Raw genomic sequence first — 24,197 nt, 5'->3', positions numbered from 1 at the left:
TTTGTAATTTGTTACACTTTTTTAAGCACATGTTCAAAACGAATATCAGAGCAAAGTCTAAGCCTATATCAGCTGGGCATTTGCTCAGTCTATGCATGTATACATGACTTTATTTAAAGCTGAAATTATTTTCACAAAGTGAGTGTGGGCGAGCTGATGCTCAACGCTTTGAAGAATTTGATGCGACATAAAGTTAAAACCCATCCTAGATGAATCAGTGTTCATCAACATTAATAGGGTAACAAGGTATTACCAGCATGTTAGGATAGCACCTTCATGAAACCATCAACATAAATATAACAGACAGACTAAAAATGAGAAACAAGTACAATCTAAAGTTCAAAAAAGGACACAATTACCAGCAGATGACTGATAAATAGTAGGTACAGTAGCAATGTTGTACTTCATGTCATATATTCTTTGGAAACAATCAGTAATTACATCCGTTTCCACGTCAAAAATGAAGTTTGATCTTTCCTAGATAACCCACTAGTTGATGGTGATCAAGAACAAGATAACCATAATTGACCTAGCTTTGCTTGACACTGATCAAATTTGGTTGACTCTTATGATCCACAGAGACTGATGTTTTTGTTGCACTCTTATTTCCTTTTGTTAGACTTGGTTATAGCGGATAAAACCACATCCTAACAGAACAATTTCGACCATGTCGGAAAAGATTTTGAACAGATAAATTTTGGGAAGTTGTTGAATGTATGTTCACTTTGCGGATTCTGTTTCTGATGTTGGCATATTAGAAGTATATTTAGTTAATTATACTTGTAGTTCAGTGGTAAACTTTAAAAGTTTGGCTTTAGAAGCATTCCTGGGAAACTTTCACAAGTTAATACAATTTATGACATAAATGAACTTTAAACAAATCAGAAAAAAGAAAGTGTAAATTAAAAAACAAACAAAACAGCAGAATGTAGGCACCGGACGAAAGTGAAGATATGGACAAAACAAAGAGCAACCAACAACAACAACAACAACAAACCCTGATAACTGAAAATTAAATTCCTCTTCTACATTTCAAACATATTTTACTTCTGAACTTAATAACATGGATTAACTGTCATACAAGGGCGGCGGAACCGGGGGGGCACAGGGGGCACGTGCCCCCCACTTTTCCTCAGGTTAACAAGAGCCCAAGGGCACTGTGGTTCCTTGCTTGGGGTATATGACAATACACATAATATTATCAAGCAAGATTGGGATGAAATAGTCCAAGTAATTGTGGTCCTACATGTTCCCATAAAGTAACCAACACTATAGCCAACACTTTTGTGATCACATAATGTGATCGGATTTTTTATTAAAAGCCACTTTTGAGATCTAAATATGGCGTCAAAAATGTAAGAAATATAAGAGACCTACAAGCGTGTCAACAGATATGATAACAATGGTGACCTCAGATGACATGACCTTTAAGTTTCAAAATGTTCCACCACCCCATTCACAACTTGTCCCAAAATATCAACCATGTCACACCTTGGCATTGAGATTTAATTGCATTAAATGTCAAAAAATTAACTTTGAACTTGTATGTAACTTCACACACAAAGGTCATCCGGAGGTCAACCAATTGACATTTTTGATCGGTGAGACCTAAATAGAGCATGACTGTAAAAATTCAAACATTTTTTCTTTGCCCATTTTCTCCCCCCATAATACTACTTTTTTAACATTAGCTGACCTTTTGTGACCTTGTATCACATGACCATTAAGTTTGAAAATATTCCCCTATACCATTTGCAACTACTCCAAATATATCAACCTTGTCACACCTTGGAACTGGGAGTTATTGCATTAAATGTCTGAAAATTAACTTTGACCTCATATAACTTCGCACACGAAGGTCACACAGGGGTCAACCTATTGACATTTATGATCAGAAGGTACCTTTAACATCTGAATATAGCATCGAAACTGTAAAAAATCCACAAAACACGAAAAGGTCACCAGAGGTCAAATTGAGGTCAAGGGTCACCCAGATGCGGGTCGACAATTGGATTTCATTGAAGCAACTCCCAACTCTAACGGACAATTTGTTCTCAAGTTATTGCAAAAATACTAGTTTTTTATCATTAATTGACCTTTGGTGACCTCGGATCACATAACTGTTAAGTTTGAAAATATTCCCCTATACCATTTGCAACTACTCCAAAAATATCAACCTTGTCACACCTTGGAACTGGGAGTTATTGCATTAAATGTCTGAAAATTAACTTTGACCTCATATAACTTCGCACACGAAGGTCACACGGGGGTCAACCTATTGACATTTATGATCAGAAGCTACCTTTAACATCTGAAAATAGCATCGAAACTGTAAAAATCCACAAAACACTAAAAAGGTCACCAGAGGTCAAATTGAGGTCAAGGATCACCCAGATGCGGGTCAACAATTGGATTTCATTGAAGCAACTCCCAACTCTAACGGACAATTTGTTCTCAAGTTATCGCAAAAATACTAGTTTTTTATCATTAATTGACCTTTGGTGACCTCGGATCACATAACCGTTAAGTTTGAAAATATTCCCCTATACCATTTGCAACTACTCCAAAAATATCAACCTTGTCACACCTTGGAACTGGGAGTTATTGCATTAACTGTGTGAAAATTAACTTTGACCTCAAATAACTTTGCACACGAAGGTCAAATGGGGGTCAACCCATTGACATTTATGATCAGAAGGTACCTTTAACATCTGAAAATAGCATCGAAACTGTAAAAATCCACAAAACACTAAAAAGGTCACCAGAGGTCAAATTGAGGTCAAGGGTCACCCAGATGCGGGTCGACAATTGGATTTCATTGAAGCAACTCCCAACTCTAACGGACAATTTGTTCTCAAGTTATCGCAAAAATACTAGTTTTTTATCATTAATTGACCTTTGGTGACCTCGGATCACATAACCGTTAAGTTTGAAAATATTCCCCTATACCATTTGCAACTACTCCAAAAATATCAACCTTGTCACACCTTGGAACTGGGAGTTATTGCATTAACTGTGTGAAAATTAACTTTGACCTCAAATAACTTTGCACACGAAGGTCAAATGGGGGTCAACCCATTGACATTTATGATCAGAAGGTACCTTTAACATCTGAAAATAGCATCGAAACTGTAAAAATCCACAAAACACTAAAAAGGTCACCAAAGGTCAAATTGAGGTCAAGGGTCACCCAGATGCGGGTCGACAATTGGATTACATTGAAGCAACTCCCAACTCTAACGGACATATTGTTCTCAAGTTATCGCAAAAATACTAGTTTTTTATCATTAATTGACCTTTGGTGACCTCGGATCACATGACCGTTAAGTTTGAAAATATTCCCCTATACCATTTGCAACTACTCCAAAAATATCAACCTTGTCACACCTTGGAACTGGGAGTTATTGCATTAACTGTGTGAAAATTAACTTTGACCTCAAATAACTTTGCACACGAAGGTCAAATGGGGGTCAACCCATTGACATTTATGATCAGAAGGTACCTTTAACATCTGAAAATAGCATCGAAACTGTAAAAATCCACAAAACACTAAAAAGGTCACCAAAGGTCAAATTGAGGTCAAGGGTCACCCAGATGGGGGTCGACAATTGGATTACATTGAAGCAACTCCCAACCCTAACGGACATATTGTTCTCAAGTTATCGCAAAAATACTAGTTTTTTATCATTAATTGACCTTTGGTGACCTCGGATCACATGACCGTTAAGTTTGAAAATATTCCCCTATACCATTTGCAACTTGTCTCAAAATATCAACTGTGTAACACCTTGGCACTGGGAGTTATTACACTAAATGTCTGAAAATTAACTTTGACCTCATATAACTTTACATACAAAGGTCACCTTGGGTCAACTTATTGACATTTTTGATTGATGAGACCTAAATTAGACATCAAACTATAAAAATTCAAACATTTTTTTCTTTGCCCATTTTCTACCCCCAAAATACTAGTTTTTTGACATTAATTGACCTTTGGTGACCTCGGATCACATGACCGTTAAGTTTGAAAATATTTCCCTATACCATTTGCAACTTGTCCAAAAATATCAACCATTTCACACCTTGGAACTGGGAGTTGTTGCATTAAATGTCTGAAAATTAACTTTGACCTCGTATAACTTCGCACACGAAGGTCACACGGGTGTCAACCAATTGACATTTTTGATCGGAAGGTACCTTTGATATCCAAATCTAGCATCAAAACCAAACATTTTCTTTTTTGCTCGTTTCCTCCCAAAATAAGCACATTTTTTCTAATGTGACCTTTGACCTTTTGACCTTGGTTTCAGATGTAGTTTAATCTCCTGATTCCAAAAAACAAAACGAAAAGTCTGTACGACCATCCTAACTCCGACCGAAAAACTTTGACCCCATATAACTTCGCACATAAAGGTCACACGGGGTCAACCCATTGACATTTATGATCAGAAGGTACCTTTGACATCTGAAAATAGCATCAAAACTGTAAAAATCCCCAAAAACACGTAAAGGTCACCAGAGGTCAAATTGAGGTCAAGGGTCACCCAGATGCGGGTCGACAATTGGATAACATTGAAGCAACTCCCAACCCTAACGGACATTTTGTTCTCAAGTTATCGCAAAAATACTAGTTTTTTATCATTCATTGACCTTTGGTGACCTCGGATCACATGACCGTTAAGTTTGAAAATGTTCCCCTAACCAGTTCACAACTTTTCCCAAAATATCAACCTTGTCGCACATTGGCACTGGGAGTTATTGCAGTTTTAATATGTTCGGTTTTTGGACCATAACTGACCTTTGGTGACCTTTGTGGGCACCAAAAACAATAGGGCACACCTTCTCCATATGACGGATCTATAGTCCAAGTTTGGCCTCAATCCAACTTTCCCTTATTGAGATAGAGCGTACCCAAGAAAGTGTCACAGATGCACACACAGACACACACACACGCACACACACACCCATACATGTATAGGCTCCCAAATGGGGACAACTGCTCAACACAGGAGAATTGGGGACATGATGATATAACTTTGTACTTCCTACTGCTTGCGTAAAATAGCTCTTAAATAATATTAAAGGTACCAGCTTAACACTAAAATCTGTTTCTTGTCCATTTTCTATGAATTATTGAACTTGGTTCTACACATACCATGTGGGGACACACTGTGTCACCTAACTGGGGACTTGGTGTGTCACCTAACTGGGGACTTGGTGTGTCACCTAACTGGGGACTTGGTGTGTCACCTAACTGGGGACTTGGTGTGTCACCTAACTGGGGACTTGGTGTGTCAACGAATTGGGGACTTGGTGTGTCAACAAATTGGGGACTTTCATTAACTGGAGAAACCCAGTGTCAACTAATTGGGAACACACTGTATCGACCAACTGGGGAGACACTGGGGGCTCAACTGCAGTGGGGACAAACTTTCCTTGTGTCATGCAAAAGAAACAACTTGAAACAAACTGTGTAACATGTCAAAGCATCACCACACCAAAACCAAAGGTGACTCAAAAATGGGGCAAATTCTTTGATTCTATGATAAAATTCTATTATTGCTATGAAGTAGTTTGTACACCAAAACATCCAATGTCTTTGCCCATTTAACACCTTCTCAACTTTAATATTTACATGGGTGGATTAAGGCAAGACGGTCCAAGGGTTTATAGTGCATTCATTGAACACATTGAATAGTAAAAAGTAGCAGTATACACAGTGCATGATGCACAATAAAACTTTATTAACTGAAACTTTCAACAAAAAAAGGTGCATTCTACAGTTTTCAGGAATTCCTAAAACAAAATGTTTTGACTGATTGCTTTTATGTCTGTTGCCTGGTAAAATACAGTTTGCAGACATTTCCCTATAAGAATAGCATAGTTAAACTGATGCTGTACACTACCAGTATTTGTACTATATATATGCAATGGAAGTGTGAGTACAGTACTTTAATTTCAGTCTAGAAGTGAAACAATTTGATATGAAACATACAGAAGCATTAAAACTGCCTCTCAACAAATAATGCTCAAAAATAATTAAGCTGTGTACCCCTACATTAAAGATCCCAAGCAAACTGTTTTGTAAAACAGTTTCCATGACAGACTAGAAAGACTGTGGCATTTGTTCCTGAGCTCCAATCTGCACGAACAACAACAATGAAATCTGTCTAACAATCAACAAACATGAATTTAACAAACAAGGAATAAAACATTAACCAAGAGCACTAAAATATTCACACTTTGATGCCAACATCAGGCTAGAGCTGAAAAGACAGTCAACATAGCTTCTTAGCAGATTAGAAAGTCTGTGGCATTTGTTCCTGAGCTCCTTTCTGCATGAACGACAACAATTAAATCTGTCTAACAATCAACAAACATGAATTTAACAAACAAGTAATAAAACATTAACCAAGAGCACTAAAATATTCACACTTTTATGCCAACATCAGGCTAGAGCTGAAAAGACAGTCAACATAGCTACTTAGCAGATTGGAAAATCTGTGGCATTTGTTCCTGAGCTCCTTTCTGCATGAACGACAACAATTAAATCTGTCTAACAATCAACAAACATGAATTTAACAAACAAGTAATAAAACATTAACCAAGAGCACTAAAATATTCACACTTTTATGCCAACATCAGGCTAGAGCTGAAAAGACAGTCAACATAGCTACTTAGCAGATTAGAAAGTCTGTGGCATTTGTTCCTGAGCTCCTTTCTGCATGAACGACAACAATTAAATCTGTCTAACAATCAACAAACATGAATTTAACAAACAAGTAATAAAACATTAACCAAGAGCACTAAAATATTCACACTTTTATGCCAACATCAGGCTAGAGTGAAAAGACAGTCAACATAGCTACTTAGCAGATTAGAAAGTCTGTGGCATTTGTTCCTGAGCTCCTTTCTGCATGAACGACAACAATTAAATCTGTCTAACAATCAACAAACATGAATTTAACAAACAAGTAATAAAACATTAACCAAGAGCACTAAAATATTCACACTTTTATGCCAACATCAGGCTAGAGCTGAAAAGACAGTCAACATAGCTACTTAGCAGATTAGAAAATCTGTGGCATTTGTTCCTGAGCTCTTTATTCCATAAACAACAACAATGAAATCTGCCTAACAAGTCAATAAACATGAAGTTAACAAACTAGTAATATATGAACACAGTAAAGTTTGACCAATTCTAATACCACTTTTTGTTAGCCCTTCCACAGTGATTTCTTATGAAGTCTTTAATATTGGTCCACTTCCGTCCATCAAAACAACTGTACTTTTCCATCACCCTATCAATAGCTGTCTTTCCAGGCAATTGGTTTAATGCTATTTCTCGTCTGAATTCCTTTAAAACTACTCTTTTCTCATCTTCTGTCCATACCCTCCTTTGGTATTTTCTCCCTGAAAGGACAACAAATATATACATTACAATGTGGTGCTTTTGAAAATTATACCTCAATGTTGCCATGTGATAGTTTACAATATAAAGAAATAAATCACATCAAAATGTTTTGAGGTTGGTCTCCAGCATAAATTGCAATCTGTCTAGTATATTCCTCATATTTTGTTGTTTAAATAAAACTAGAAAAATACAAATTTTAAATGGTTTGTTTTATTTATGAACAATATTACCTTTCTTCATACTGGGTGGTTCTTCTCCTTCGGAATTAGTGCTTTCAAAAGTGGTGCCATTAGCTTGATGCAGAGACCCTACACTTCCCATGCTGCCCTACTTGTGTCCTCCTCCTCCTCTTCCTCCTCCTCATCACTATCATCTGTATCATCAGATGATTCTATGTTGTCAATTTCTGTGGAAATAAAATCAATGACTGCTTAGATTTGTAGTACAGACAGCACCACATAAACGTAGCGTAGAAAACACAGGTTAGATAACGACAAGTACCATTCCTTGCATCAAAGACACACCTTAGCCCACATAATTACAACTTGATAAACACTTTTTAAAGTATCACCTTAGATGATTACCAATTATTTAAAAAGGCAATTAAATTATTGATATATCAAGTTTTACAGTTCTTTAGCAGGTATACATTCTCCTCACTTCAGTATTTATAATGTAAACTTTACAAATCAGCTTCAAAAGTCCTATTTGAACTTTGACCCTGGGCCGTGCCTTGTGCTACGTCTTGACATAAATTTGTCTGGAATCAAGAAGAAGGTTGATAGTGTCCATTACATATTACCCAGGGAGCCCAAGAAAGCAGACAGCACAACTTTTTCCAAACTACGTAATTCAGAATGTTTATATAATATATATCAACACTAAAATTTAACGACTAAATTCTAAGGAGACTTAATTATCATCTTTACAATTATTAAGTAAGGTGACTGAATCCAACAATGAGCTCATAGCATAACTTGGCCAAGCTACTAAATTTGAAAAGATAATACTAATTTCATGACTATAACATGATGCATCTAATCTTATGATAACATGTCACACCACAATATTCCCCTTGAAAAGAAAGGAAGGTTAATTACCTCAGAAGTGCAATACATTTGCTCCATTCATTTCACATAGCTTCAATTCTAGTATCTGTAACACATATACATGCAGCTATAACTCTTTAAGATTAACTTTTCTATACATGGGCATCCTCAATATTCAGGTTACATAAAAATGAATAAAGAACAATAGAATGAAAAGTCTGGTCATCGAATACGAAAAAGCACCATGCAGACAGAAAGTCACAAAAGCGGTATACATATCTTGCAATGCCAAAATCATGACAAAATGTCAGTACTGCTTCCAACGTTTCAGTGTTTGATATGATGAAGTGCCCAACAACTGCCTCATGATTTATCCAATGGGCAGACATGATTTAGATCCTACTAACAATAACATCCTACTGAGATCTAAATTAACTAGCTAAAAAAGTTACTCAACTTTCCTTATGTGTATAATGCTGCAGCTATCATCTGAAGCCTGGCTTAAAACTAGTGATGTTACACACAAACTGGCCTAACCCATGTGGTATAATGTATTAGATCATATAGACCTACTGTTAATTTCCTACTATGCACACACTATGCTAGTAAGTAGTATGTATGCACAACAGGATCCTAACCTATATGACATTAAGTACAATGGTAGCACATATGGCTTCCACAATGTACAGTAGGCTAGTCTATTAGAGGCCTATAATAGAAGTTCATAAACGAACAAACTGGAAATTACAAAAATAATTGGGGAAACTGCACAGGATTATGATAAGTAAAGAGTAACTTACTCACTGGATCTATTTTCCTTCAGAAGATTCTGTCTCCGTCTCATGAAAGCTGGATGTTAGTAGCTAGCTGCATATTGTAGTTATCTCAGGTACAGTAGGTACTACAGTTATCTTTGTGGCAGTACATGAAATTCGAACACAGTATACAAGCATGCTGCAGTACAGTGTGTATGTTTGCTGATCTCACAGCAATGTAAATTGGGGACATGGTCCACTGTTAGTATTGTCAAAGTAGACACACCCCATATGATTGGGGCTCATCAATTGGGGACATTTGGTCACTAATTTAACCAGCTTCAAGCAGTCACATGACATGAAATTCTTGCACATAAATGGGGACAACACCTTGACACACGCCCCACCAGTTAATGACACAAAGTGACACAGCTAGGCTGTAATGAATGCACCCAATGGGGACTGTCACAGATATTGCTCAAACTTTAAAAAATTCTTTCATTTGGCGGGAACTTCCAAAATCTGCACTTAACCCAAACGGGGACGTCCCCGATTGGTAGTATGTCCACACTTGGAAGGTGTGTCATCATGTAAATGTCCCCAGTTGCCAGCGGGTACATACGCACACACACACACACACACACACGCCAACCTGACTGCATAGGTTCCTTTTGCTAAAGCAAGGAACCAAAAATGTGCCCTTTTTCTACATAAAAATTGAGGTGTCTCAAGTTAGCAATTAGAGGCCAGGGAACCAGAATGAACATTCGGGAAGGGCCGTTTCCGGCCATCTGAGGGGTTTGTAAAACCAAAAAATTTCTTGTACGCTCCGCGCCAACCGATGGTAGCGCTCCGCTCAGATAGTCGTGCATACAAATTTGTAAATCCTGGCTACGCCCCTGACTTTTAATGAATTTCTGTCGGTCAAACTCAAAGCTATATCGAATGGCCAAAATGCAATATGCATATTTTCCTTGAGGGGGGGGGGGGGGGGAGCTTGATGGAGTGATGTGTTTACGCAAATAAGTTAGTACAATAAGAGTTATAAAGGGTACTAAATATAAGGCTGCATCAGTCCAATCGAATTTCTGCAAAGTGCCCTTTGATGTCGGTGCCCCCCAGATTAAAAGTGCTTCCGCCGCCCGTGCTGTCATAACAATTCAACTCAATGGCATGCAAATTTATTTTCATACATGTACACATTGAACAGTCCATACAGGTGTCTGCTATACAAAAATATGTAAGTGCATATGATTGACCCTAGAATAAAGTAAAGGTTGTTTATCAAGCTAGTGACGAAATAAATAAAATAAGCCGGAAGAGAAAGAAAGAATGAGCAACTGTGTGACGTTTGGGTGGAACCAAGATCAGGAAAACATTTTGTTTCCCTTTTGGTTTGGGTTCATATCTCTATGATCATTGTAAACATTGTTACATTGTTGAAAACAATGCCAGAAGTGAGCAAAACATTTAATAGCTTTAGATTTGAAATCTACCTGCATCAATAAGAAAATACAGGAACTAATGTTAAAAAAACGCAACAACATTGACAATTACTGTACTAGTAGCTCTGTGATGTCATATTTTTAGACTTGCTCAAGTCATCATCAGCCTTGCATATGAAGGAATAATATGATAACTATGATAACTTCAAAATGGAAGTAGACTTTGCTTTGATAGATATATCTGGGGTCGCTGTCAAATGTATATGGCTCAAAGGTGATAGAGACTGAATGAACAAAGTTTAGAGCTGCTTTTGATCAAAGTTTATGAAATATTTAATGGTTTAATGTTTATTCATTATTTGTGACAATTCCATATGGATTTCTGAGAACAACAGCACATTAACACATGTTATTTATAGATGTATAGCTTCATGCTCTATTAGCAAACCATATTTAGAAGCTAATGACATCCTGTTGATAATTACACAGTTAATTCCCAAGTAGTTACACTTGCTTCAATCACACGAAGAACACCCTTTTCTCTTCTAAACTCCAAAACTAATGGAAATGACATGTTTTGTATGAAATTTTCAGCCTACAGTTTTGTAATCATTCAATGAAATTGACCATTTTCCCCTTCCATTCTCAAGTTTTTAATGAGACTTTTCAAACAAAAACCTGTGATAGTTGTTTGTAAAGCATGTCAACAAATGTCACAATTTTGAAAGAACAGGGGTTACATCCCTGTTCTATTTGGCTGCCTCATCACGTTCTACTGAGAAAGAGTTGGCAGGATTCACAAAACAATTCATGTCACAGAGTATGGCTCATTTATTTGCATCCTACATAATTGCTACAAAATAGGACAATAGTTAATGAAAAATATGTGCATTTCTCAGTGGTGTGTAGGGAAGCACGAGAAGTGAGGTCATCGCTGAATTTGCATTAATTATCTTTCCTTTACATTTTGCTTTGTGGGTGGTGGTAGTGAGGGGTGCTGGGTGAGACCAATGGTCTACCAACCAATGAAGAGAATACACAGTTCAATAAGTGAGATGGAATAAAGTGCAGAAAACCTGAAGTTTATAACTCCTCTCCCATTTCTCCTCCTCTGAATCTTAGATTTCTAACATGGAATTTCTACTCAAAGCTAAAGACACACATATTCGGTGAAATCACACATAATCAGTCTAGCTTTCAGATGGGGTTGGGGGGGGAGGGGACAGGGGCACAACATGTAGCACTAGTCCTCTGTGTAGAACATTGGATTAGGCAGAAACATAAACAGGTCAATCAGAACAATGATATGGATGATAAATTAATGGTAAAGTTCTGATGTGGATGTTGTATTCATAAACCTGTGTAAAACTAAAAAAAGCCATAAAATCATTGATTACCAAACTGCATATCCTCTTCTTTCCCTTTGCTTAGCATAAAACACGTTGAGTTTTGCAGTAATGTTGCTAGGGATAGGGGGACTCAAGAGATCACACTGACATGAGGGTTGCTAATGCTACCATAATCAGAGAAAAAACACAAAGGTACAATATCAAAAAACAAGAGTTGCAGTTTTGACAAATTTGTAAATAAGATTCATTGTCAGTGTTTGAATGTATATTACTTCCATATCTCTATAATGTTCTTGAATATCTGTTCGTTTTCACACATAGTGTGGTACACCTTATATTACTTACAGATCTCTGTAAAGTTCTTGAATAACTGTCCGTTTGCACACAGTGTGTGGTACATCTTATATTACTTACATATCTCTGTAAAGTTCTTGAATATCTGTCCGTTTGCACACAGTGTGGTACATCTTATAAAACTTTTCAAATGGAAAATCAGCTGGATCTATTTCTTCATTCTGTGAGATAAAAGAAACAGTGGTTAATCTCTGTTTGTGATACCCAATCCAAGAATATTGAAAAGAAATTTTGAAGCTACCATGTACTTTATTTATAGTGCACCATGCTGGCTCTTTCCCTGACCAGCTTGCAGCAAATGAACGAAATACACAAATAATAATAATAAAGAGTGGTTCAAAGGCTGCATGGGAAATGTCGAGCAGAGTTCGACCCAGACAGTAATTCTATACCAATCCTTCTTTGTAAAGCTTCAAACATCCCAAGGGACATATGGAAACTTTTGCTCTATAAAAGGCCCGTGTCGGAGAACTATATGCTGTTGCACGCACAGGAAGCGTTGCGGTTTTCACTCTACGAAATTGCTGTGAGAGCACTGCACACTATACTGTGTTAAGATTAGCCGTGTAAAGGAGGACTTCACAAATTTCTTACGATGCTTTTGATTTGCTGGTGAAAAATACGAGCCTTAAAGTTGACCAATCAAGTGGCATTTTATATTACTAGAGAGGAGTCAACAAACTTTTCTTTGGCATAGGAAAGATATCGGTTATGCAATTACACTCCCAGAAAGCATGATGTAAGCATTGAGAGATAGGGACATTTTGAAGAGGTTCACTGCTTTCCGAAGTGGTTTTTCCTTTTTCAGATTTTAAAAAGTACGGGGCTTAGTTCACACGCATAATAAATAACGATACATCATTGTAAAGAGGACACAATATTCTTAAAAATGACATAAGAAAGAGTTTTCTGAAGAAAGTTATGATTTAGTGTGAAATGTGCTTATTTTGTATATTTGCTGCGTAACGGGGTGTTTTGTGCCGAGTTTCGCAAGGATTACATATGTGACATAACTTTGTTCACATATATTCATAGTAATTTGTTAACTCCTGTTTGGAGGATATGAGGGGAAGAACAACTGGTACTGCTCTGATGTGTATTTGGTAAACAAATCAAATGCATGGGCAACCATGCAGCTCGCTTTCACTACGATGTCAGAGGTGGCTAGAAAGTACTTATCAAGCAACAGTATTGATAAATCCACAAGTTTGCTCAATTTCATCTGTGAACTTAAATACTGATGTATACCAAATTGTCATTGTACAGTTCCCCCTTCCCCCTTTAATAGATGAGAAAGATGTCACAAGTCTGCATGCAAATTGCAAATTTTGACAAAGGGGACATCCTGTCCTCTTAGACCCCCTCCAAATCACTCACACCCTCCATTTCCCCCCCCCCACCCCTTGGAAAAAAGGTCAGGATACCTTCTAAGGAATGCTTCTGACCCGTAGTAATTAAAGTCTACTGTAAATTTGTTCATTTCTGACTTAGACAAATGAGGATAGGTTCTGTTCCTTCATTGATATCAGACAAATTTTTCTACCTGATGGTCATGTCTCACTTTAAGTATTGCATCTAATGTCATATTCATCTCTAGTGGATGAACCATCATCATCTATACATAATGAGCTTTATAACACTTAAACTGTGACACGTTGATAGATACAATCTTAACTGTAATGACCTGTGGGCTCTATGGACTTAAATACTGCCTGAAGGGTTTACTGGTCTGATAAAATCTTAGTTTTAGCAGGACTTTGTAGTTTGTCAAATCTGCTGAACAAACTCCAAAAGTTGTTTAAATGCCTGTAAAAATAAACTGTTTTTTACATCAATACACAATTATTCTCCATGCTCTTTCACATTTTTGGTGCCAATATTTCACTGTTAATGATAGGCATTGCTAGTCAAACATATATTACGGATATTTCTAGATCTACTTTTTTAGATGTAACGGTAATGTATGAATGGAATGAACCTTTCAGCTTATTTTTGGCAAACACATTAAATACTTCACAGCTTTAAAAACTACCAATTGTATCTACAGATGGATTTCTTGATGGCCTAAAATATATCAATTGAACTGGCTTCCCTTTAAGATATACTGTAACCACATGTATATGTAATTTACAAAGGAATAAAGTAATTAGATATGACACGGGATGTGGGGGAAATCCCTAAAGTATTCCTATGAACACTTCCATGAATACAATGCTCTAAGCAATTTCACCAAAGTGCATTAAAGTGTGTAAGAGAAAGGTCAAATGTATAACAGGAGCTATAGCTCTATAGAGAGGCAGAAGAGTGTACATGTAAGATATTAAAATGAAAAGGAAAATGTACACAGAAAATATTAAAATTCATGTAATAAACTTGATTTAAAATTTTTCCTAAATTGAACAAAATTCCACATTCTTTTGGGTCAATAAGATGATATGTTTATAATCTCTTCTCCAATGGCCAGAACCTACAAAGACTTGTGTGTAAACTTATAAAGGTGGACACGAATACAAATTTTACAATCAGTTTAATTCAATTGCAATCTCGGTTACACTAGAAACGACTCCACAGGTACAACTCTAGAATACACCAAGAAACTGTATGTTGCATAAATTCTTCTGCTCAAGATTTGGTCTTAACTCTCACCCCACCCTCCTACCCCTCCCCTCCCTCCCTCCCTCCCCCCCAAAAATTAAATATAAACATAAACAAGCACAGGCCTTTGAAACTCACAAACTGCAAATTATTTTGGTCCTACAGTTTGGTCACAATTTTCATTGAATTTTACCTTTTCTGAACAACCTTTTTGGCAGAAGTTGTTGATAATACAAATTAGATGTTACCTTTGTCATTGTTTGCATACTAATCTGTCCTATGCATCGCTTTAAAGAAAGATCTTTCATTGGTACGAGCCTTTGCTTGTCATCTGTCAATGTAAGGCTATCGGCAATGTTAAGATAATATGACAAACAAAACCAGATGTAGCAATAACCTCTATGATATGCTTTTGTAGCTTTTTATTCAACTCTGACAAGCTGCCTGGATCTATTTCAGAACTCAGAGTACTCAAATCTCTCTTCCACAGAAGAGAATTATTCTAATATTTGGGTGGAATTTTCATAATTGTGAGAGAAGAATTCTCTCCAGTAGCTGGACTGATGAAGCTTAAACAGAGCAACAAGAAGATTTCAAGATGGATGGAGATAATTATGGAGGTTATAGAGTTTATTCAAAGTTTTATAGTTATATCTAATTCCTATCTCTGAAACATTGCAAAGGACAAATTATGGATGAATCAGAAACATGTACAGAATAAACGAACTGTGTCATTTGTAAGAAAAAATGATTAAACTTTTAATATGAATCAGACATAGATATTTGGCAGTAGGTTTCAGTTTGCAGATTAAACAGGAAAGTTAACGATTAACACCTACACACCTATAAGAAAGTGTTGATGGGAATGGTAAAAAGGGAAAATGCATTCAAAATTTCAGAGAAGAGGAATTCAGCAAAATAATAATGGCTAATGATGAACCTTCCAAACCTTTTCCTGTCTTGCATATATTCAAGGTGAGCAGATCCTGAACATAAGAGGACACATTAACTTATTCAACCTAATAAAAGAACTGCTGCAACTTTCTCATCCATGCAGGAGTTTTTATGCATGGATGATATCAGGATATTAGAACTTTCCACACAAAAAAGAAAGCCTTATCTCACAACAGCGGAAGGAAGTAACTTAATTTGTGGGGGGAAGTGTAAAGGTCTTCTCCGTTTAATCATGGTATCCGCAATCTTTTTAAGCAGTTTTAGGCAAGAAAGAAGAATTTTTTTGCAGACTTATTTGGGTTATATGTGATGGTGGAAGCATTCATCCAAGATAATTTTTAACACTTCATTGAAAACACAAAATACTTGGTTCTCCAATGATTCACCCATAGCATATTAATGACTTTCGAGAAGATTCTTCACATCCCAATTACAACTTAACATTTGCGATAAGAGAAGAGCAAAAAGTGAGACGTGTTTGCAGCCTAGATAAAATTTGGAACATTTTATCCAAAATATGAATCTGTAATCCTTGACAATTTAAGTTTTAATTGGTAAAGTGTGTTGAAAAAAGTGAGTATACTATCCAGCTTGTTGAAATGGTTGCAATTCCTAGTAGTCATCGGTCATTCTGAGGATGTTGATGGCTTTTCAATTATTGTTTTGTCAAAAGTGTCAGTAAGTATAGACATTTTAACAGAATGTACAAGGGAAAGTCATATTTTTTTATCAGTTGAATAATGTTGCCCACAAAGCTGAAAACTTCTGTCCAAATTTCAAGGAGCTGTTTTAATGGGAAGGACATGACAGATATCTTCAGATTTTACTTTAATAGATTTTACTGTTAATTTTTTTACTGTTTTTTTTTTACTGTAATTTTTACTGTAATTTTTTTACTGTAGATTTTACTGTTAATAACATTTGAGAAAATGATGTCTGAAAGTTTCAAGGCTACTTTACCCTTCATCTGTCTAGATTTCTTAAATTATTTAGAAGCTCTCATAAATACAATTCACTTTTTTTTTCTTTTTTTTTATTCTTTCAAATCCAGCGGTAAAACTTACATCCATATCAACATCTGCGCAAAATAAGATTACACACTGAGATCAAAAACATTTTCAGGGTATTATGGAGAGTAACAGAAGACAATATTTTTGATGAATGTTTCTAGGCTTTAAATAAATATTAGGAAGGTCTGAAGGACATATCTACAACACCTGCTCACATTATCACATCTGCTACTAGCATAGGGTGTATGTGGCACAGTTGTCAAGGTTTTCTATGATTGATATAGCATGTTTAGATAATATTCATTCAAACAAGGAATCATTGCAATGTAAGGACTACAAGTGTAAGAAGTATCAAAGCAAGGGATAAAAATCTCTGTGCTTCAAAGAAGCAATGAGTTCATCATGTCCTCATGCTATTACAATACTCAAGTGTTTCAAATGACAAGATGGAAAATTAAGTATTTTACTTCAATTTTACCAAACTTGCACCAGAAAAGATGAAACTTACGGATAAGCTTGGTAGGAATGCAAGTAAAATACAACATTATACTTAAATTGTGTAGAATATGATATTTACTTTAATGAATTAAAAAGTGTATAAATAAATCTCTACATTAGGAGAAGCCAAATGGTTGTAAACAGCACAGTGATATTTATTTAAATCCATTATGTACCATTACATAAATGGCTTGGTCACAATTAATCACAACCAAACAGTAAATGGAGCTTTGAAGTAGCTGAAAGCATTGCTGTTCTTTTAAGGACATAACCATCTTTACTATTACCACCAAATTTACTTCAGTGTAAGCTACGTGCTTCACCTTTTTTTTTTTAATGTTTTTCTTAAACATCATTTAATACAATACTTTTTCACTCATTGTGTGAGAGAGCTAAATGTCAAATTTGTGTTTCGAATGTTGTATATTTGCACTGATTCTGACGCAGCCATGTAAATGTTGACACACAGAATTGACAAATCAAGCTTGGCATGTGACCTTATGTAGTTGCAAACATTTGGTTACTTCCTAATCAGCTTGCTTTGGTGTCCAATGGAGTTGATGAAATAAACACCGAAGCTTTATGGCAGTTCTTATCACTCTTGGTACAAAGATTGAAAGGATTATTAGAGTAATAAATTACTCTATTTAGGACAGATCCATCTTTCCTTATAAAAGATCAGGTGTGGTAGAACCAGAGTCAGAGAAAATTAAAGCAAAATGATGCAACATCAAACCACTTAGAGTACCTCTCTTATTTTTAATGTTCTTTTGGATTGACAAATGTCCCTTTTGGTTAACTGATATGTTTCTTCTGAAGTTATGAAGAACAGTGAAAAGTTGCAGTACTAGCAGTTGCTTTTTATGGCAGTCAACAGTAAATTTAAACATTTTTGAAATGGTTTAACTGAGGCTGAGAACAGATAGGTACAGCTTGGCCTGGTAGTGATGCATATAGTCTTACAAACAGGTTCCAATCAATCCATTTAAACTTGACTCTCTCCATAAAACTACTTTTGAGAATCTTAACTTGCATCAAAAGATAAATAGACTAGGGTATGGCCAGCCTTTTTTTCTTGATAATTAAATAGGAAAAAACCTGTACGAGATAATTTTTCATTTTGACAGCAATAGACCATGCATCTACATATAAACTTGAAATATTTCACAACGGTTCACATTTCTCAGCTCACACGAACAGTTGTTAACTTTCACACTGCAAAAAGTTCTTGTCCGTAGCAGATGGATTTAATTTCAAAAATAGACGCTTTGCAGCAGACGTTAACCATCCAAGATCACACTACCTAGAACCCCCCCTCCATCCCCCCAGTCAAATGTTGCCGTGCAGACGAGCGACATTTGGGTGATAATTTCATAAATGGTGTCCCATCTATCCTTCATGTCAAAGTAAATAAATGACAAGTCACTCTCTTCAAACTGATCATCAAACCGACGGAGACATTCGTCTGCGCTTGAGTACGGTAAACTACAGCCTGAATGGCCTATGAATTGATTACCTCTGGGAGATGATTGTAAGTACACTTCTAAATGGCTGGGGACCAGTTCTTAGCCCAATTTCAGACCCTGTATATTTAACTTATTTGTTCATAGCCTCAAATATACTGACCTATGTAGAAAATACCTGCTAGCAATATTACCTGCAAATGAAGATACTTGACTAACAAATGAAAATGTAAATTTTTCTCAAACAGAGAACGCGGAGACAGCGTCCTCGTTGACAAAACGTCAGCGTGTGTTAGGCACACATCATTTTATACTTTGTCAATAGTGTTTCAAAGTGCAAGTATTCAAGATCACTCTATGAAAGATCCAATATAGGATTATTGAGATGCTGTAAATCCCTCCCTATCAACCAAGTTTAATTCAGGTAACGTTAAGGTTTTTGTAGAAAGTCAAAATCTAAGATGCACAAATAAAAACTGTCAAAGCACCATTTGTGTTGTCAAAGTAGTAAAAGTGAAAACACAATGTAACTTTGTAAAGTATATACATTTAATGTACCTCAAATTGTTCTTTGTCAATTTATTTTTTAGAAATAAAATTTACTTGCAATCTTCTATTTCTCAGTGCAGTCTTCATAGGTATGGGTATGTATTGATAACAATGCTATTTATCCACTATTCTGTCTTCAAACAGCACTTTCTTTAAATATGTATACATTTGTAAGATATGAACACATGTAGAAAAGTGTTGTTATAATCTTTCTGAAAGTGATTCATATAACATACAAAGGATATGTATTGAGGCCTAGCTTTCAAAGACAAGGGAGGAGGTGCCTCCTTGATACCACCCCCCCTTAAACCTATAAGCGATTACATTTTTTATCAATTCACCATATGTCTATACCAAAAGTTTGACTCATTATGTGTCCACATGATTTCACCACTCAGTTTTTGCATGAGTATGAAAGAGCTTTGGTATTTAATAATTGTAAGAAATGAAGAAAGTCTTGTTTGGCTCTTCTTCTCACTGAAAAAATCATGTCCATCACATTTATGTCTTTCAGTCAAAAACTTGTCAAAGATGATTAAACCAACCATGCCACAAATTAACCGACCAGTCTGACGTCTTTAGGAATTGTACGCATGTTGCTTCAGAAAAAGAAAAACTACCAACATTTACACCATGTTTGATGAAAGTTTATTATGTACACACCTTGCCTGAGGGTAATTGGAGCTGCTCCAATGCGTTGATGATGACCGACTGCTTAGACGCTTTACCAGCAGCAAACGTTCGTAGCAAGTTGCGGACAGGAATTTTGCTGCTACTGTTTACTTGGAAGCAAATCTTCATCCAACTGGAAAGAAAAATTCAGGCAGAGTTGACCTTGAAAGACTCCATCATGCTCTCTATATAAAGCATTGCAAGCAAATGTAAACTGATGGATAGAATATGACAAACTGCACTAGCATCGGGAGTTAACATATTGCAAAATTTTCCTCATTCTTTTCCATCCACATTTTCACCATACCCTCCACAAACTGCAGTTTAAGGCAGGCTATGTTCAATACTTGAGAATGAGATGGAAAAAATATGTTTGAAAAAATTCTGTGACCATGTATACACAGAGCACCTGTTTAATTAATATAGTGGTCTTAAAGTCTGTGTTTATTAGTTATCAGTAACCATTGGTGTCCAACATAGGGTAAGATATCACATATATTGAGGTTGTTTGGTCTATAGAGTATGGAAACATTAATGTGCCATCAAAATGTTATGATCTTTGCTTCATAATTGCTACAATTCATAATTTTCTTCCAAAATTTTGAAAAAATAATGACATTCTGAAGCAAACATAATTAACCGTTTTGTAGCAATATGTTAATTTTACGAGATATATGAAATGATCAATTAATCACTTTGCAGCGGACTGTACAAATGATAACATTCTGATGCAAATGTTATCAATAGTGTTGTTTTACTAAATGATCAATTTATCATTTTGTTGCAATATGTGACATAGACAAGATTAATTAAGCAACCATTTTATCATTTGGCTACAAATCTTTGACACAATGATTCCTGAGTGTAACTCATCAAATTGTTGAAAAATGTTGAATTGGTGAAATACATTAAGTGATCAATTGACCGTTTTCCTGTGAATTGTTAAATTGATGATATTTGATAAATAATCATTTCATTTTGCAGCATCTTGCAGCAAAATGTTGAAATCCTTATGTAATTTGTCAATTTGTTGCAAATTGTTGACATATTATCTGAAAGATGAATCATTGTTTAAAATTGTTACTATTTTTATAGATAGATCCTAACAATTTGATTATACCTTAACGCTGCCATGGTAGAGTATGCACAATACTAATACCAACAGAAAGCATACCACAAGTGGTAATATTATAAAAGTTTTGATAACATTTCCACATGTGGAAATTGAAGGCCACAAACGTATATATGTGTCTGATGCAATGTAACCGAAACAATTTTGTTCTTTATCCTAAATTATTTTGATAGTCTACAGATCAGTGATGCGAATTATATGACAAACAGCACACGGGAATTACTCTCTCGAGGGGAGGATTTCAGTTGGTTTGAATGGAGAATATAGAGCTAACATAGGCTTACATCCCATTTAACATGACGTTAATTTGACTTTTACCTTGCTAAGACATTTCTTCCATTACATTTATTTTCTAGATACATGACAGTAAATAGCTGTCACGGGACCTAATCAATCGGCAAAATGATTGGTCGGACAAAAAGAAGAAGAAAGATATATTCATCACCATCCAAAATCTGCTTCCTTTGGAGCACATTGCATGTACTGTAACTGTTGTTATCATGTCAGTCGCCTTACTGTGCAGTTTATAAACTACTTGAATTATTGCAGTAGAGACCTTTTACCACCTTTACATTATACTAAAGATACATCTCACTGATAATACTGAACCAGTTTTAAGTAAAAATTCTTTCATAAAATTTCTTATGTTTAGTTTCATGATGATTCCTGCATTAATGTGCTGGGTATAGCATAGTTGTCAGAAGATTCCACTGAAAATTTGTTGTAGGTGAGTGAAATCTGTCTAAATCAATAGCTGATGATTTCTGACTGGTTATAGGTCTCTTTGTAATTAGTCGATATATGAAATCAAGAAATGACAATGAATGAATCGTTATAACCTGCAGGCAAGTTAAGACCCAGAACCCATACTGGTTCCATTCAGGTACTTACTCCAATCACTCCTAGGGGTTATACACTCTTATAATAAGACCTGACAAGTTGAACACAGTTGTTTCGTTTCTGTGCCAAAAAATGTAAACGTGACAACTTGCCAGTTAAAGCTAAAAAACCATGCTACCAGGCCTGCAAGCAGAGTTGTAGCAAAGATTGGAAGCTGTTCCAAATCAAATTGCTTCTTTAATTCGATTAGAACTTAACTGCAGGTTGATCAACCCAAAACTCAACAACAGTATACATCGTCCCAAGTAGTGTAGGAATAGTACTGGTTGGGCTTTCAAAATGTCCAAAAAATCAAAGAGATTTACTTAAGGTTGTCATTTTCAAGTAAAATGTATAAATTTATTCTCTGTCTTAATTGTAGAAAAAGGAAAAGGAAGAGAAAAACGGGGGGAATAAACACCTGCTCTGTTGCTGTAGGTATTTTGTGGGGCATAGTTAGCATGTGTATTAAATTAAAGCGGAAACAAAATGCCCTGCAAACCATCATCGGAACCAGAAGCAATATTCTAAATTTAAATATCAATGTTTTTCACCCAAATATTTAGATTTAAGATGACTGTTATCACTTACTGTTTCATGAGACATGTCATAGGGCACACATTGTTAGCCTTGACATTATGAGTTATCTTCAGCAGGCCTTCAAACCACGTCTGCGGAAATAGAAGGAATGGTTTAATTGGAGATTACACCTAGATACATCTATAATCTCTCTGCAGAATAACAGGCAGAGAGTTTTCTGACGTCAATTATCATTATAACATATAGTTCATACGTAAATCGGACGGCATTATAATACTGTGTTAAGGAGCCAAATAACATGTGGGTGGTGAAGGGATGGAGGGTGGAAAAGGGGATGGAGGGAGAGGAGGGGGGAAGGATTGTAGGTGGTAAGGTGGATACATCATCATTATCAGCATTTTCCACACAGCAGATATGAGTGCCCAAATTTTAACACCAATCCTCCCTCATTCTCCTTTTTCCCCTCCCACTCCCCCCACCCCCACCAGCCCCTTTCCTTAAAATGACACTTAGAAATTTCTTTTGTTTTATTACTTTTCTTGACATTCATAGCTTCAATAAATTTGAACAACTTAAGGAAAGGTAAAGAAGACAAGATAATATACTTAATTTTTGTTAAAAGACAGGTGGAAAAAACTAAACCTAATTTGCCAATTCTGATAAATATCAAGGTTTTGTTTGTTGTTGCAGGTATTATATACATGGTCACCTAATAAACTCAAGTCACAAACGATGCACACAACAATCATGAACAAATATCCCTACCATGATACTGCTTATGTGAAATTAGATCATTTAATTTCATATGTCACTTTAAAGTAAATGGAATTTTTTTTTTTTTCATTTTTTAAGAGCAAACCATTTGATTGTTTCTGCTCATTTTTGCATCACACTCAAAGATGAGTGCCCTTAAAGAATCGTAAGAACAATTATTATCATTTTGGGTGGGGGGTGGAGGGATTGCTAAATAACTCTTACCATGGTTATTTATGATCTTAAGAACTGAACAATATGAACTCTTCAACCAGATGTTATGTCATCCTGTTTGTTTCTTTGTGACATTCTTATATTTTGAAATTTTAATCATCTCTGGCAACTACTGTGAAATTTCAGTTTATAGCTAAAACTGATATATGTACAGCATTTATGGTTTTACACCAATCACCATGGGGTGAAGGTAAAGAGTTTGGCTTACAATGTAAAAGCAGCTAAAAACTGGGACACATGTAAAATACTTTTAATGTTTCCCAGAATGGATCAAGCCTTTAACACAGATGAATGTAAAGTCAGTAATTACTGGGGCTATAGGAATAAAGGATTCTTTATCATTCTGTTTTTCAGAAATTGAGTTTATAAACCAACCTTTACCAGAAAAAGCATTTGTCATTAGGCCATGGATGTTCAAAATAGAAAGTTAGTAACAGAGGTAGCAGAAACTGATGAACAATTTGTTAATGGATGAGAAATAACAAACTAATATCAATGCAAAATGGTGAGTAAGAGTAAGAGGGCCTGAAGTTTCGATCCTAGCAGGATCTT

At 35.8% G+C, this 24,197-nt stretch overlaps 1 protein-coding gene and 1 long non-coding RNA gene across 14 annotated transcripts in view; both read right to left on the bottom strand.

The window, feature by feature from the left end:
* The window catches only part of LOC139970445 (1-phosphatidylinositol 4,5-bisphosphate phosphodiesterase beta-4-like), a 171,420-nt gene that overhangs the window by 69,509 nt on the left and 77,714 nt on the right, over positions 1–24,197 (bottom strand). For all 12 annotated transcript variants that reach the window (XM_071976159.1, XM_071976160.1, XM_071976157.1 and 9 more), the window contains 3 exons: positions 22,710–22,789; positions 20,099–20,240; positions 12,427–12,527 (listed from right to left, as the gene is read on the bottom strand). In XM_071976159.1, the coding sequence (XP_071832260.1) occupies positions 12,427–12,527; positions 20,099–20,240; positions 22,710–22,789 (323 nt within the window). The remainder of the gene's footprint in view (positions 1–12,426; positions 12,528–20,098; positions 20,241–22,709; positions 22,790–24,197) is intronic.
* On the bottom strand, positions 5,725–9,886 carry LOC139970449 (uncharacterized). Of its 2 annotated transcripts, none has more exons than XR_011794152.1 (3): positions 9,268–9,886; positions 7,645–7,820; positions 5,725–7,413 (listed from the first exon to the last, which is right to left on the bottom strand). It is a non-coding gene; the product is annotated as an uncharacterized lncRNA (long non-coding RNA). The 2 variants fall into 2 exon arrangements; XR_011794151.1 differs by having other exon boundaries at positions 9,264–9,885.

The sequence above is a fragment of the Apostichopus japonicus genome, chromosome 8 (genome assembly GCF_037975245.1).
Source record: "Apostichopus japonicus isolate 1M-3 chromosome 8, ASM3797524v1, whole genome shotgun sequence".
NCBI lineage: Eukaryota > Metazoa > Echinodermata > Holothuroidea > Aspidochirotida > Stichopodidae > Apostichopus > Apostichopus japonicus.
The sequence above is the reverse complement of the archived record's forward strand: the minus strand, read 5'-3'. Positions and strand labels throughout refer to the sequence as shown.